The sequence below is a fragment of the Cryptotermes secundus genome, unplaced genomic scaffold, assembly GCF_002891405.2.
Source record: "Cryptotermes secundus unplaced genomic scaffold, Csec_1.0 scaffold205, whole genome shotgun sequence".
In the NCBI taxonomy this organism is placed as follows: domain Eukaryota; kingdom Metazoa; phylum Arthropoda; class Insecta; order Blattodea; family Kalotermitidae; genus Cryptotermes; species Cryptotermes secundus.
In genome coordinates, this window is record NW_019731570.1 from 760,446 (window position 1) to 777,923 (window position 17,478).

General features: G+C 35.1%; 1 protein-coding gene across 2 annotated transcripts in view; it reads left to right on the forward strand.

Moving 5' to 3' along the window:
• The window catches only part of LOC111867075 (follistatin), a 254,600-nt gene extending 237,644 nt beyond the window's left edge, over positions 1–16,956 (forward strand). For both annotated transcript variants that reach the window (XM_023856557.2, XM_023856559.2), the window contains exons 5-7: positions 3,792–4,052; positions 5,749–5,803; positions 9,296–16,956. In XM_023856557.2, the coding sequence (XP_023712325.1) occupies positions 3,792–4,052; positions 5,749–5,803; positions 9,296–9,323 (344 nt within the window). In that variant the 3' untranslated portion in view covers positions 9,324–16,956. The remainder of the gene's footprint in view (positions 1–3,791; positions 4,053–5,748; positions 5,804–9,295) is intronic.
• The last annotated feature ends 522 nt before the right edge of the window (positions 16,957–17,478 follow it).

Here is a 17,478-nt window from a genome sequence, read left to right on the forward strand (position 1 = left end):
CGTGATCCATGCCGAGGAGTTATCTTGAAGACATCTGGCGCTACAACGCAGTTGAGAGTACAAGGTAGAGAATGGAGCATGTCTTCGGTGAATTGTGAAGATTAGTTTATTATACATCAAGGCAGAGGAGTACAGAATGGCTGAAAACGAAATAACAAGACTTCATAGTGATTTGAAATGTTAGTTTTTGTGTTGAGATCCGTTAGCAGGAAAGAGCTAGTGAAGATGGAGAATCCTAGTGCGTAGGCAACGGTGAACTGAAAGTGTGTAGAATAGCGATAGCATTATAACTGATTGTGATTAAGAGAACTCGTAACCGAAGTGTCAATAACAAGTCATTAATTTCGTGGACTGTGGTTTTATCGCATCATATTACAAGGTATTCACATAACTTAAACATATTCACATCGACCCTCATAATAGTTGTCGTTGGCCGCTATGCAAGTCTGCCAACGCTGATATAGCTGCCGAAAACATTGCTGAAACATATTGGCGGGAAATTCCCGTACGGCATCTCTTGTGGCATTGACAACCTCCTCGGATGACTGAAATATACGACCACGAAGCTTTACTTTCAAGCAATGAAAGAAAGAAATCGCATTGTGCGAGATCAGGTGAATACGGAGGGTATGGCAAAACGGTGACCTGTTGCCTTGCCAGTTTCTCTTGGACAAGAACAGAGCGATGTGCAGGGGCGTTGTCGTATAGCAACAGCCAATTCTTCCTATTCCAAATGTTTCGCTAGAGGATTTGCCTAGTTTTTGGCAGAACTTGATGTTTGCCCGTTCTTCAAACTGTCACATTTTCAATTTCCGCCACTCGCATGTAACTGCAGTTCACAATAGAGGCAGTAGTTCTGCTTACACGGTTTGCACAAAACTGCCTCTTGCTGTGACAAGAGATGAACCAACATGGCATCATATCATGCCTGAACCTATTCGCTGTAGTGCACTACAACGACGCTTTGCGGCCAGTCCACGAAATTATTGACTGTGGTAGTAGAACCCGTTGTTTTCGTCACGCGTAACCCCCTACACGTGACAGTAAAATGGTCTGACTAAAGCGTGTAAGGAAGAAAATGAAACAGATAAATATCAGTTAAATTCTTCAAAATAGCTTGTATAAGGGCCAGCGAGAGCTTTTAAAGCAATGAATAAAATATGCCCAAAGAGGAGACTGTAAGACGATTCCAAGAAAGTTGTCTCAACCTAAAACAGAAGAACTTGGAGTTGAAAATAACAAAGAAGCTGTGTATGGGCCGATGAGTGCTTAAAATAGCAATAACAGTAAATTGACTGCAGCGGATGAATAAAAAAGTGTCCGTTAAAGAGACCGAACCACCTGTATACAGCGAATACAGCGAAGGAAGGCCAACGTTAGATATGTTACGACCATAAAAGTAAAAAAAGTAAAGCTATCCCTGTACCAAGCCGTGAAGGCCCATAGGGTTATGAGATGTTGAGGGTCCCACAGTTCCTAGACAGTCGGTTCGAAGATGACGGTAAGGGTGTCAGCCTTACGCGCCGGCCGCGCTTTTCTCCCCAGGAAAATTATTTAATTAATTCCTGGTACTCATTTCTGTTAGAGGCTGAGTGAACCCCAGGGCCATAGTGCGGCTGGAAGGATTAGTTCAACTGAAAAAATCCAATGACCTCATCGGGACTTGAACCCGCGACCTTCCGTCTTGTCATAATATCCTAAACTGTCCCGCTACCCACACTGCTGACAAAACAGGTGCCGGGTCATCTCATAGCAAATGACAATGTGTAAGACGACTGTATCCAATCTGAAGTATCGCGACGATTAACCTCAGTCCTGATGAAGGTCGGACGGTTCCACACCCCTTGACTTTGTTGCCCTGGTAGGAAGCGATCGTGTCGTAGTTTAAGGTATTATCCTTTCATTTGCCTGGGAGGGAGGACGCCACGGAAAACCTGAGGTTAGTACGTGTACAGGTCGAGATTCGGACAAGCGAGAAGCCGTACGGCTGGAGCCATCTTGCTCACTAAATGGCCTATTGTCTATGGAGTCAAACTGCACCGCCTTCAGGAGTGTCGCTTTCTTCGTATTTTACTGCCACGATCACAATGGCCCCGCGGTCTAAGGCATGAACTGTCTTCACTCGCTCGATCGCTGGAATCGTGGGTTCGAATCCCACTCAAGGCATGGATATCTGTGTTTGTGTTGTTCTGTGTGTAGGTAGAGGCTTTGCGACGGGCTGATCCCCCATCCTAGGATTCCTACCATCTGTATATAAGATCAAGAAACTGAAAAGGGGCCAAGGCCTAACAAAGGGCTGTAGAACCATAATAATAATAATAATAATAATTCAATTGAATTCGTGTTTATTTACGTGCAAACTTAAGAACACAGAGGCCAGTTACAAAGTTAGCACGAGTGCAAAGAAATACAGAAAAATAATTAAAGAACAGAACACAAAATATGACAGTCTATATAAGGGCAATAAATTAATAATAACTAAGAAAAATAAAGTTAACATTGACAGGCGGGGAAAATAAAATAAATAAATTCTCAATGGTTATGCCATTATGTGGCGAGAAAGAACAATACGTGTACCTACACAGAAGTTGGTAATAATAACAATAACTCACTTAATTCTTACTTGTTTATGTGCTAACACAACATCCAAATAATGATGATGATGATGATGATAATTTCAAAGGATCTGTTAGTTGTCTATATGTTATGATTTTGCCTTGTATTCTGGTGAATATACATGAACTTGCCGGTCACGGTAGCCGAGCAGTCTCTTCGCTCGCTCGAAAGCCGGGAACGTGGGTTCGAATCCCACTCAGGGCATGGATGTTTGTGTGCGTTTTTCTGTGTTTGTGTACAGGTAGAGGCTTTGCGACGAGCTGATCACCCGCCCAAGGAGCCCTACCGTATGTCTGAGATTTAGTAAAATCGAAGTGAACGGAGTTCATGGAGGTAGGCCTAGGCCCAAATGAGGGCTGTAGTGCCAATGAGAAAAGAATACATCAACTTATTTTTCTTTGTGGTTACTTCTAGACTAAAAATATTGCTAGAGTCAGTTAAAGCTTCGGGGTTTTCTTTATGATATTTGTGCTCCAATAGATTTATATCATCAGCATAGAGCAGAAGCTGATGTGCCCCATTCAACTTCACTCCTGCCTGGTCTCCTTCGACCTTCCTAATGACGTATTCTAAATCAAAGGTCAGTTGCGTGCTGGCAGTTATTCCTTTGAGATTTACAATCCCGACATAATGCACAAGAACTTTCGTTCACTGTCTCCCTACATCCATATGGAGACAGATACCAAAACTACAGCCGTTTGGCTTCGTCGCTCGCATAGCTAAGTTGTGAAGCAAGACTCCAACATGAAAGAGGTAGAAAACAGAGCTGTACTTATTGCATCGTGGTTCCTCTCGGTTGATTCTTCGAGCTTGAATATGGAGGCGACATACTCCTCCGAAACTTCGATTGACTTTCAGCGGACTATGCGGCATTTGATCCCAGAAGATAGAACACTGCATAACCACCGCTGTGAGAACCTCATATCCCACAGAAAAGGAATTTAGTTCTCACTCATACAGGGACCCTGGAAATGTTGAACATCCATTGTATATTTATTACACAGTGATCTGCATTACTGTGAATAATGATGAAACTGATGTAAAGTTTCATGAATATCAAATTATGTATCACACCAAGCAATTTTAATCGTTTTTCATTGGGCCTTTGAATTAAATGTTGTGGCACTCCGATTAGTTGGTTATTAATTAAGATGTTATATGACCTTTTATCACAGAAATGGCGTCATGTGGCAGTGTGCGATGCAGGGAGCGGCAGTCTTGCCTCACTGAAATGAACACAGGTACCCCGCGCTGTGTGACGTGTAGCTATCGTTGTCCACGGCCACGCAGCCCATCGGGGATGCGGCGTGACATGGGGGGCCCCATCTGCGGCACAAATAATCGCACGTACCACTCCTGGTGCCACATGCTCAAAGACGCGTGTGCCACGGGTTTCGTCATTGAGACGAAATTCTCCGGCAGCTGCGACCTGGGAGGTATGTACATCTCTGAAAATGATGCAAAAATGAAGCAAATTTCTCTCTTTATATCTGTGATGTGATTATTTTAATCCTCTATCGCTCATTATATATGAGAGTGGACGTTACCCAGAAACATTCTGGGCAACGAAGAAAAGAGAACTTTGCAGATAAAAAAAAAAAAAAACTTACAAGAGCGTCCTACCATTTCCCAGAATTTGTATTAAGGCATCCCTCCAATTGTAAAACACTGGAGAATCTGACAGACTTCTGAATGCTTACTCATTATGCTATGTAATGCGTATTAATTAATTAAATTTACGCAATTACTAGTAACTAACTTAGAAAAAGTATGGGTCTAATATAACTCAAAGATCATATACAGTATCAATAAAATCTATCAAACTTTTAGCAACATAGCAACATCTGATTTAAAGAAATTCCTTGGAACTTTATGAGTCCTATTCGTGCTTGTGCTTCGTAAATGTGATCATTGCAAGGGAGGCATCTGTGCTGGTAAACTGGAAAGGATATATATTTTATTATGTACCGTGTAGTTCCTGAGTGGATTGAAGATGGACAGCCCTGGACTAGACTATCAGAGTTGCTATTCTATGGCTCTGTGCTGATTTTAAATTGTGTGCCTATGGAAGGAAACTGTTAATCTTCATATGGATGCAAAATTTCTTTTAATTAGTTTATTGAAATTAAATCACTGAACAAATTTCAGTGATTAAAAATGTCAATTCATATTTATACATAAGTGACAAATAGCTCCACTTGCCCTCCATATTCATGGCTGTCACTGTGCAGGGACAGTTTACTTTTTATACCTTTACCCATCTGAGGGGCTTTTCCTCTGGAGTAAAGCGGCCAGGACATGAAGCTGACCATTCACCTCCCTCTAATGCCAAGATCAAGAAAGGTGGAGATATATGATGTAGCTCCACTCCCCAAATATCTTGATTATATAGAGCTCAACTAATTGAGCAGAGGGAGAACTTTGCCATTTACTTTTACTCATCTGACTTTATGAGTACTAATTTTTCTACAAATATCTGTTTCAAAAGCTATTTATAGGTTGCCGTTTTCATAATGTTGTATTTTAGCGTCCTGTTGCACTGATTTTCATCCATGATATATGTATACAGTTGGCGTCTTGTAATGCACTCAATTTCACCTGTTACTTCACGACATGTTTCGGCAACATAGGGCCATCATCAGGTGCCCTAATTATGCTAATCTATTTCATTGCTTGCCTTTATAAAATTATTTAAAAAGTATTTAAAAAGCGCGTATTTGTCAACTATAATGAATTTACACACACTAAAACTTGTTAAGATTATTCATCTTATGTGTCATAATTAAAACTTTATGTGGTTCTTCCACTATGGGGGTCGTTTTTCTTATATTCTGTGTAAACCGTGTCTTGTGATGTGTGTTCCCTTCTTAGCTGCGAGTGTTTACACAGAATATAAGAAAAACGCCCCCCATAGTGGAAGAACCACACACAAGTTTTAATTATGACACATAAGATGAATAATTATGTAACTAAATTATGTAACTAACTTTCTACAAAATTTTTTATGATGGTAAAATTTCACATTTGTTTTGCTCATTGTGGTTAATATTCGAGTGCTCTTTAAGTTGTCTTTAATTTCAATATTTTTAAAGAAATAAATACAGTAAACTGTTTGTTTTTCTGTCTTGACAGGTGCAAAACCTACTGTGGCCAATACGGTGTTGGATGATGAGCCCAGCATTGACAGGTATTCATGAGAGTTTAAATTTCCTTGTAGCAAAACCAAGGCTCTCCCTGGCCTGCCTCCTGTGCTGTGTACTTAGCCCCACACAATACTGTAGCGTCCGTACTTAACAGCAGGCTTGGTACACACTCAGTATTGAAATGCAGACAAAATATGATGTACTGTGCATAGTTATGTGATGTCAATATGTGGTCGTTTCTCTTATTTGTACTTATTGTTGCTTTGAGCAGTAACAACTACGTGTGTAATTTAATGGACAACTAGAATCAGAATACATGTTGTACATGTACTTCCAAGAACACAAGTGGTGTTTGTCATAAAACTGCAAGACACAGAAGCATGGGTTTTGGCATGAAGGTAATACTTCATGGACAGAAACTGATATCTTGCTTATCATGTAACATCTGAAAAATTTCAGATGTAGGTGCTGAGTATGTGTGTGATGTCCAGGTAGGAAGACATGTTTTGAGTGGAAACAGAAATGCCTGACATGGAAGTGAATCTTTTTTCTACATCAGATCTGATAATTGGGTTGTAGAATGTCAGTTCTATTGCTCCTAACACATTAGGGAATATGAGTATGAAAATCATAATACAAGATTGGCGAATATAGTTAGTTGATGCAAATTATTCTTAAGGACAGAATCTTAATTTCAATATGGAAATAAGTTATAACAGCTAAATGCTAAATGCTTCCTCCCATGAAAATTATTGAGAGAATAATACATATATTAAAGAGCATTGAAGTATTCCTGTAGCTACTATGGTGCCAGCAATGTAAAATCAGTTACAAAATATGGTATAAAGTTTATGCACATCACATATCATTCAGGCCATCATAAAAGTTTTCTTCCAATTGTGGACAAAATAGTTTTGGAGGTCACCATATCTGCCCTCATACAATAACAAGGGACTAAAGCAACTGAACATTTCTAGAACACTGGCTCTGTTTGCCACACATCTTGTGATGTTCAGAAGTTAGCACCAAGACCAACATTTTGCTGCTTTCTCTTGCTGCAGTACAGGTAAAATCATATGCTTGTGTCTTATTTTTATCATCTTAATATACAAAGAATATAATTTTGCTTTCCAAGATACATGTTCCATATCAGCTGTTTTCTTTGTTCTATATTCAGTAAATATGACTTGCTGGTATAAATGCGTCTCTGATTTCAAACAGCATAATCACAGGTACATTTTATTCTACTGATTAATATATCAACTATGCTGCTGACATAAATGACAGTTCCTTCTTCACAAAATCTTTCCTCTATTTCTAAATTTTATGAGGAAATAATCTTTATTTATGTAACTTGAGACATTGCAGGGAATTAGAACCCATAAACACCACTCCAAATGTGGTTCTTTTCAAATGGAATAAAATTCAGACTAGTGTATCTGTGGTGAAACTAAATTAATGTGGCTGAAATTTTTTTCATGAAAATTACATTGAATTAGAACCTCCCACAGCATTCACTACTCTTAGGTATTCAGATTTTTTTTTGTCCCAATACAGTGTCCATTGAAATTTCAATGGGGAAATGTTAAAAACAAAATTCCTGACCTTATTCAATTGAAAAGTTGTGCGGAAGACAGCCACATTTATTCTAAGATATTAAACTTGATAGAATAACAGTAAGCTACTTATCTAGATAAATATTTTTGGCAAAGATTGATTACCAAAAACAAACTTTGTCAAGGTGTCTCTTCAACTGGTAACAGAGCATCACAATGACGAGTATCTCGTTCACCACTAAACAACAGATACGTTTCTTTCTTCCACAATTTAAGCAACTACAGCAGTCGGTAGTGAGTGAGATACAAAATAGGCACAGACAGACGGTTTTTGCAAATTTCACTAATAGCTATTATATCAACATTACCAAAACAGTTGCCATTTTACAATGAATATTTTGTAACTTTCTCTTATATTAATATGTAGCCACATTTTTTCTAACTGATCTGAAAGAAACAAATAGGCTGGACCTTTAAAATAAACAGTTCCAATATCTACCTACATTTTCTGCACATAACCCCAACGTTAATCCACACTTATAAAATTTAAATGGATTTTATTTTTGGTAAAGCTTAAGACTGCCATGCTAACTGAAGCATAGGTAAATAAGTTATAGAAATTTGTAATGATGGCATATTAACACAGTTATTGAATACTGACTTTCTGAACATTGACTGTTGTCTTATTTTTATTTAAAACGTTTCACAGACTGGACTCTGCCTCTGTCCTCAGGTAAGTAGCCTACTCAGCTGGGGCCAACTGATATAGCTAGTCTGGAAATACTGACTAGCTCTACTGGTTGGGCCCAAGTGAGTCATTTTTACACGAGGATGGAGGCAGATTCAAGAGTCCAAATTGTTGTTTTGACTAAAAACAGACTGATGGATAACGTTCAGAAAGTCAATCATTGACCCAAAGGTACTTCTCTCACTGCTGCTGGTGGGTCGTTTTGTAACTGTTTCTAACAGAGATGCCTTCTTCAATGGTAAGGACATAATCAGGGCATTTATGTAGTTGTTAACTGATGACAATTTATCATTTTCCTTTGTTAATTCTGATATAACTTTTTTCATCCTTGAAATTCGTGGTGAGTTTAATGTGACTTTCTATATGTAAAAAGTTTGTGCAAAGAAAATACACAGACTTTCTCATATAAAATGGACTTTGGCTATGTTACCTTGGAAAGAAATTGGTTGGTGATGGTTGGTGATTAACTAGCTAGGACATGTACATGCTGCGTAAGAGTTGTTTAATTACTTCATATATCCTGAGGGATCATAGCCAACCACATGAAAAAAAATATTTTGGAAAAATTGTAACTTTTAAATAATGCACAAGAATTGCAACCGTACTATTTGGGTCCATTGCTTGTATTCGTGATTAAAATTCGATCAATACTGGTCATATCATTTTCATGAAAATTGACATTTAATATTTGGCCTCTACTGCACATACCATTACTTTCCTGAACATACAACGTATGCAGTTTTATTCAAGGAACTGGTCTTCACAAAGCACTGAAATTTAATCATAATCATTTGATCCGTTAAAAGAAGTATCTTTTTCATGGTGCCCATCTAAAGGGCTCCTATTTTTGCAGCTAGAATGTTCATATTCACCAGGTACCGACTAGCACTTAATAACTCCTGAACACTAAATGGGGATAGAAGCTGTCCAACCATGTGGATAACAGCAAGGCATGCATCCATAGATACATACATACATATGTATGCACGTGTGTGTGTGTGCTCGTGCATACATACAGGCACACAGACAGACAGATAGACAGATGGAATGTCAGATTGTCTTCTTCAGTTTAGTTCTCAGTCTTTTTATGTACCAGAATTTAAAAACAAACACTAAATTTTGTAGATCTCTTTTGTCTTAGTAATTTTAAAGCTGCAACACAAGATTAAACGAAATCCAACTTGACACAGTAAATTTTCTTTGATATTCTGTTATATATGTGGCTTCTACAGAAATGATCTTCATCACAGAACCATGTAAAAATGTGAAGTTTCCATCTCTACTACACTACACCACTCAACAGCTGCCTGACAATGGGAAGTGAGTATTTGCTACTGCAAGACAAATTTTAGGCTTTCATGTTTATTTGTTATATTTGCTGCAGTAATAATTCAGATGAATTATGTGCATCACTCACACTAATATTTTCCAGCAATTGAGATATTTTAATCTAACAGATGAAGTAGATCTCCACATTTTGTTCATCAGAAATGTAAAAATGTAAGTTAATGTATATATGCTTAGATTTTCCTGAACATTCTCATGACCTGAGAACACATACCCATTAGTAAATAAATTTCATGTTAGAAATTATGCTTAAGCAAAAACATGATAGGAAAATATGAACCTCTACTGTAATCTGCTGCAGTAATCATTCTGAAATTTGATTTTTAATAGCTTGAAATTTAACTTTTAATAGCACAGTTTATGAATGTCCATATATAAGTGATATACATTGTGGTAAAAATGTTCAAAATCTGGAACTTCCTCATATATCATCTCTGTTCTTATACATCCTGTTGAAGATATGAGAACCAAATAGTATGAACAGAAATAGTAAGTAGGTGTAATGCTTGAAGATAGGATAGGCATGGTGGAGTTTTTTAAAATTAGTTTAGCACACTCACAATCATCATCAATAAAAAAATAAACCTGTTCTGGCTCCAAAATTTATTCATATCATTTCTTTGTTCGTCTCACAATTTATCTTCTTCCTCTATAACAATATTTCCATGACTGTGATGGTATATCCGTATGGTGTTGCTCCATTCTTTCAGTATGTTAGATCCATTGATTTTTATATTACTGAATATTACAGATTAAAATTTCCCGTTCTTCCTAATATCTACACTTAGTCAGTTATGGGCCATTTAGCCCAGACCTCTGGTGTAAGGGGGCCCAAATATACTCTTATTTAATTTAAAAAAAATGAAGTCATTGTCAAATTATGTCAAATAAATGTAAATAATGTGTAAATTGTAAAACAGTGCAAATTGTTTATGTTATATAATTGAAAATCTATTTTAATAATTGATAGAAATTTTGAATTTTTAAAGTATTTATTAAATATATTTATATGGATTTCAGAGTGGGGTGGTGCCCCACATTTGTGATTGCCCTGTGCTCTATCTCACACCTCTCATGCTATGTGTACAAGTCTCAAGTTTTCAAGATCAAATCATGGAAAACATATTTCAGTTGAGATGCACATATTGATTTTTCAGTCTCAGACTTAGAAAATCTTTACACTTGCATGCCACCTACCCAGTGCACCAAAAATAGCAATGGTTGGCAACACCAACATGAATCACCTTCATAACAAAATCTCTCTCTCCCTCTCTGCCCATGGTGAAAAAGGATGTAGCCCAAGAATTTATTATTTAAATACAATGATTTATGAATATTCTTCATTGAATAATGACTGATATCAAAATGGATAAGCAGTACTTTTTAGTATACTGTGAAAGAGTGACTGGCTATATAAATTATGATTTTAGTGAAAAAGCTGGCCTAGTAGAGAAAATTCTTTTTCCTGTTTTGATTCTCAAATTTTTTCCAAATTCCCATATTGAACTGAAATAGTCATTTACACACATTCCCATCCCAATCCCTACTTCTCCAGTAGTGAATAACATAACAACAGATGTCAAGAATTTTTTCACGATTGTCAGTCCCTGATTTTGGTCTGTCTTCTTCATTGTCCATGTTTCATTTCCATAAACTGGCACTGCCATAAATTTGTTTAGAATTTGTATATACATTTTCTGTTGCCTTTACTGAATTCAATGGTACTGAAGAGTTTAATGGGTATTTTAAAGCTTTTCATAGTAATTTTTTTACCCTTCCAAATTTCTAAGAGCTCTTCCAAAATTATTGTTTTAGATATTACATTAAGTCTCAGTGTAATTATTTTTTTAATATATTGTATATATTGTGGTATTCTATCACAGATTTTTAATTTTGGGCAGTTAGACAAATTAACACACAGTGCACAGATTTATTTAGTTTCTTCACAAGCAATGAAAGAAGTAACTCCTCACTAATTGGTTAACAGCAAGCTGAATTAAACTGATGATGTTGAGTGTAATTAGTAATAGTTGTGAATTTTTCATAAATACTATGATCAACAATCTAATTTCAATGGCTATCATCAATTCCAACTTTGACTTCCTTACTTATATGCATATGTCACCTCATCAGCTTTCTCAATTCAGTCTTTGACACTATAACTTGGAATTGGCTACACAATCAGACTCAGTCTGGGCCCTGACAATTCCAGTTCATTACCTCATTCCTTAATTCTGAGAAGAACAGCAATTAAGTCAGCAAAAGCCAACTGACAACACCCAGAGCTGATTGACAGCAAGTATAATTAGTCTGTCTTTGGCATTTTGTCATCAAGTCAGCTTCATAGTTGAACAAAATAGAGGCCATGTTGGATTTTTTATTTTCAGGGTGGTAACTATGAAGAGTATTGTCTTCTGGATTGTAACACCACATAGTTTGTAAAGAACCCAACATTTCAGAGGATGGAGGCAGAATGTCCCTCTAAATTATCGGGCTGTCTCCAGATTACATGATGTTGCAACCCAGAAGACCATACTCTTCACAGTTAACACTGAGAACCTGAAATCCGTTATGTCTTATGTTATACATAATTAATTTATGCTCTGTAATTCTCACATTTATGCTGATTATGTTTCTTAAATATATATGTTATTATTGCATTTGTTCAGTTCTACTGGATCTTGTTAATCTTCTTGAATTTATTATGCAGTTCCAAGAACCATTTCCTCATTTTATCTGAAGCACATTTTGAAAGTTCCATATTAATGACATGTATTCTGATTGTCTTCTTATTTTTTCCCCTTGGAGATTTTTTTCTAATTCATAATATTCTATTTAATCAATTCTTTCATTTGAAGTTTCTTCATTATTTTCATCATTCCATAGACTAGTATAATATTGATGTCATTTTTCTGTATGCGTAACTTTAAAATTTATAATATCGTTTCTCTTTTCCAGATATTTAGTAATTTAATGTACATTGTTCTCTTTTCCACATAAATCATCATCCAGATCTGCAGTATACCTACCCCAACTTTCTCTTTAACTTTCTTCACTTGTCTTAGAGCTGTTCTTCCTTTATATTCAGATTCATTTTGTTATTTTCCTTTCTTTTGCTAAATTGACTTTTGTGAATAATATTGATCAACAGAAAGGCTATTTTGTCAGTGATGTGAAGTAAACTTATATAAAATGGGGAACAGGTGTGTCTTAGTAGCATAAGCATATGCTATCCAACATGATTCACTTTAAACCTGTCGAGGATGGGTGAAGAACACTGCTGCTTGTTCTAGTTGGCCTTACATTGGATACAAAGGAGAGAAAATAAAAGCTAACACTGACACCCCAAATAATAAAACTTGAAGTAGTGTACATACTTCTTATAGTCAAAGCTTGTGTGGTCAAATAGTACATATGAAAGGGTGTACCATGCTAATATAGCTGGGAAAGCATTCATCAGGCACTCTGTTTGCAGAATAAGATTTTTATCTGATTTAAAAAATAGCTCTTTCCTCTACAAGACATATGTAACTGAAGTGTTTACATCATTATTGCACAATTTCTGTCATAAATATTTTTAGGTTTTAATAAGATAGTAAAATTCCAGCCCTTATTTAGTGATACAACCAAAATTCATATTTTGTCAATATATTTGTGAAATCAAAATTAATCCCACTCTGAGGAGTTCAAATGTGCCTACACAGTCAGTTTCCATTATCTCGTAAAAATATCCATTTGGAAGACTGAAAAGGAGATGGGAGGATAATATTAAGGTGTTTTGCAGAGCTAGGATGTGAGGACTGAAGGTAAATATAATTGACTAGGACTTTGATATTAAAAATTCTGATACTACAGTATTTGTTCATTAGTTAAATACCTACAATAAAAGTACTGGACTGCAGTAGATTTGGATTATATATGTGAATCCACAATGAATGTATTTATCATTAATGAAATTCAATGCTTGAACTTGCCTATATTTGTCTGTTCAGATCTGTTAATAAATATACATGTAACTTCCACCATGCAAGCTGATTTTCATAAGATGCCAGTAGAATATATATATATAATTTACTAATTAATAAGAATATGGAAAATTTCTTGTAATTATGTGATAAAAGAATGCAGTAACAATTATTTAAGCACTATTTACATTATGAAATATTTTAGATGACTAGTTGGACACTCAGTGATATAGAATTAGTCCTCTGGTTATGTCATCATATTTTTATCACTTCTAATGATAAAAAATGCCATGATTTCAGTTATAAATTACATTTATACTGAAACAAATTGTGAACTTACATGAGATACTTCTGTTTCTATATTTCTTGCAATGCCTACTATCTTTGTATCTTATTATAGTACAAAGGCTACATGACACCTTCAAGTAGGGGGATCATACAGTTCAGTTGAAATTAACAAAGCATTTTCCTTTTTTTTTTGGCTCATATTTAAATATCTAATATATTATATTTATCACTTCAGCCACTGTTATCCTATACAGAATTGAGTGAATTATTGTATAACGTAGCACTGTGTACTACCTGTCTCACAGTGACAAATGTGGTACAGTTACTTTTATACAATGAAACTACAAATTATTTTGACTTTGCTCTGTCAATTTTTTTATCTAAGCAGCGAAATAAAATATTTTATAAGGTAAGAACCGTTTAATGGAAATAAATCATATAAATATGTTTTTGATGTTTATTTTCTCTGTTCTTTTGATTAATGGAGTCATACACTTGTGTACTCCAATATTTTGTTTAATATTTAATTTAATTTAATTTATAGGATGTTTTATTGGTGTATAAAATGAAAGATTTCTTGTTCTGTAGGGGAACATACAGGTACTCCTCAATGAATGCCATACTCCTGTTGCAAAACAAAATTGTCAGTGGGTAAAACTGCGTAAGTAGAATCAACTAGGCCAATTTTCCCCTCATCCCTTGTCACTCCAACAATAGTCTATTCTCCCTCCTCCCCTTACATTTCTCCTTCACTGCTCACGAAGTATTCTACTCCCTTTTCTCCCTGCCACTCTTGATTGGCCAGCAAGCATTCTGTATTAAAGCAAGTGTAATTACTTGATACCACTCTAAATCAGTTGAGCACATTAAAATAAGATCAGATATTTTCACCTCACATATGTCAAGGAGTACCTGTACATGTAAAAGCAGTAGAATGGTCACATTTCGACTCACCAAAATGTTTGAGTGAATTGGTTTTAATTTTAAGTGCTGGTACAGTTTGTGGTGAGTTTACCTGTCAATGATCAGAGATGCTGAAAAGGATATACTGAATTGATTTGTATTAATGTATGTATACAGGATTTATTTGTAAGTTTAATATAAAACTGTAGAAATATTGTAGTCTGTCCTTGCTACATTTTCAGCATGAAGCATTACATTCTTACTATTTTAATGTACATATTAGTTATTAAGATCTGTATATTTTAGTCTAAGTCATCCCCCTCGCAAAGAAAAAAGGAGGTTTGTTTAAGTTTCTATTAATGAAGATAATTTTATTGTTTGAGTTGTAGAATGAAGTCATCTTTCAGCATACTTTCAAGCAAGTGTTATTTTACGGGTCCAGAATAAAGTTTGTTTGTTTTTCTTTAGTAGGCTGTGCCAGTGTGAAAAGATGCAGTGAAGGTGCAGTCTTTATTAAAGTAATATGAATATATGACCATATATTGTTAAATTTTTATATAAGACCAGCAAATATATGCTGCACAAGCAATTGAAGTCAACTGAATTGGGTAACTTTTAGCGTCAGAATAAAACATGGTGCAGGATGAGGTAAACACATCAAATTAATGAGGCCTGAAAACCTTATAGCATACTGTGTATTATTATTATTATTTTTTTATTTTTTCTCTCCTTCTGTACATATTAATTTTATGTCAGTCCTGAACGTACATTTTTCAGTGTTGCAAAGTAGTAGGGAGGGCAGTGTAGAATTAACAGATATGACCATATGGTAATTATGAATAACACACCTCTTGACTTAAATTATTTGCGTTCTCAAAGACGGTAACATACAAGTAAAAATACATGAGTAAACATAAATTAATTTACTAAACACCAGAAAGTAGTATATTTGGGTGGACCAGTTCTCCTGAAATTATTTCTTCATATTCTGCAGATTACTCATTTCTCAGTTCTAGCATTTTATTCTGTAATTTTGTGGGATTTAAATCTGCATAACACATTCACTGTCGGGTACTATATTTATATGCCACACTGTACCTCTGGGCCAAACAGCCACAGTTAACAAATTTAAACAAGATTTTTTATTGCTAAAGCAAATATGTCTATCAATGTGTATTGAAAAGTTATAGATATTTTAAAGGTATTCTGACAGCTGAATGATATGTATCTCAGTAGAGATTATATACATCTATGACAATCGGTGTTATTGCATACTGTCAGTAGCACTTGAAGAAGCGTGTTCACTTGAGCAGCAACTGCTGTCTTTGACGGTGAATGTGTTAATTACTTTTGCCTTTTCAGAATCTGTGGATAAATTGAAATTTATTGTTTGTAGGTGTACATCAAATTTTCGGCACTTAACTCCATTTTCCATTGTACACATCATAACTTACATTCATAAAAGACATGGAGCAATAATCAAAATTTTTGTGTAACATATGGTTGGGCAACATCAGTGAAATTCTAACATCTTCATTGGATTTCTCTACAAGATTAGTGATGTAATAAATATGCCGCAATTTTTTCTCAATCAAGGGACTGTCGCCCAGCCCAAGTAACACTGCCATAGCAAATGATGAATAAGAAAATAGCAAAAATAATAATGAATTTTGTTGTGGTGATGATGAAAATAATAATAGTAGTAAAATAATGGTAACATTAATAACATTAAATAAGCTCATTAATCATTAATGATAATAAACAATACAATAATTCAGTTTTCATTGGTTTGATAATTTATAATTCCATGAGTCTATGAGAAATAACTTGTATCGTTATTCCATTTTGATATTCTGTATTTAATTATGCAATATCAGTGTGTCACAGAAGTCTTGCTTGATGTATTTATTCATATGTGCATAATGCAGTCTGCCTGGAAGTTGATGCACCATGCCACAGTTTGCATGTGTGATCTTGGTTGTTTCAACATTTTGCAGTTTCTGATGTCTATAGAATTCATGCCTCTTAACTGATGCTACAATGTTAGAAAACAAATATCCAAATCTAGACCATGTCTTTTGTCTTAGTATGTCATAATTAGATAATTACATGCTTGATGTCTCATGCATTATATTTTGTATTACCTCTTTACCTACCATAGACTATGATAATGCTATGGAAATAAAATTTCAGTGGTATCATGAAGCCAAAGTCTATGTGTTCTGTTGTATAAATTTCATAGATAACCTCTCTGTTTGATGCTAGTTGTATGATAGAAAACCAATTACTATTTGTATAGTGAATGTGAAATATTTCATTTTATTATCCACAAAGAAATCAGAAATGTAATGAGGTATTAATAATAAAATAAAGGAAGATTTTTTCCTTTGTCAAGGATTAGATATCTTTAATGCACTGTGCTTAGAGTATGGAACATGATATAAAATAACAGGAGAGATCATTCGTAAATACAGCCCTTTGAAAACAAATAGTGGATTCTTTCTGGTACATTTTTTTTAAACTAATCATATGAGAATGTATAAAACTAACCTGATCTGGTCCCTTTTTAAAATAATGAATTGTCATTCTGTAAATCGTAACAGTCTTATCTCCCTTATAGTGTAAGAGCTTACACAAGGAAAACTGACAAATTTGTGAAATCGGTTTGAATAAAAATATACTCAATACAAAAGGTTCATAGTGCATTTCAACAAAAAAATTTGCATATGCATTACTTCAACTTCAGAATACTACACGAGCAGAAGTGTTATTTTATGACAGAATGTTCAACATGACCAGAAAACTAAGAAGATCCAGTGTCACTGAAAGATAAAAGCAAATATGGAGTAACAAGGCATATGTTTGGCTTCCAGCTATAGAACTATTAACAAGAGTGTCTGAATATGCAAGTG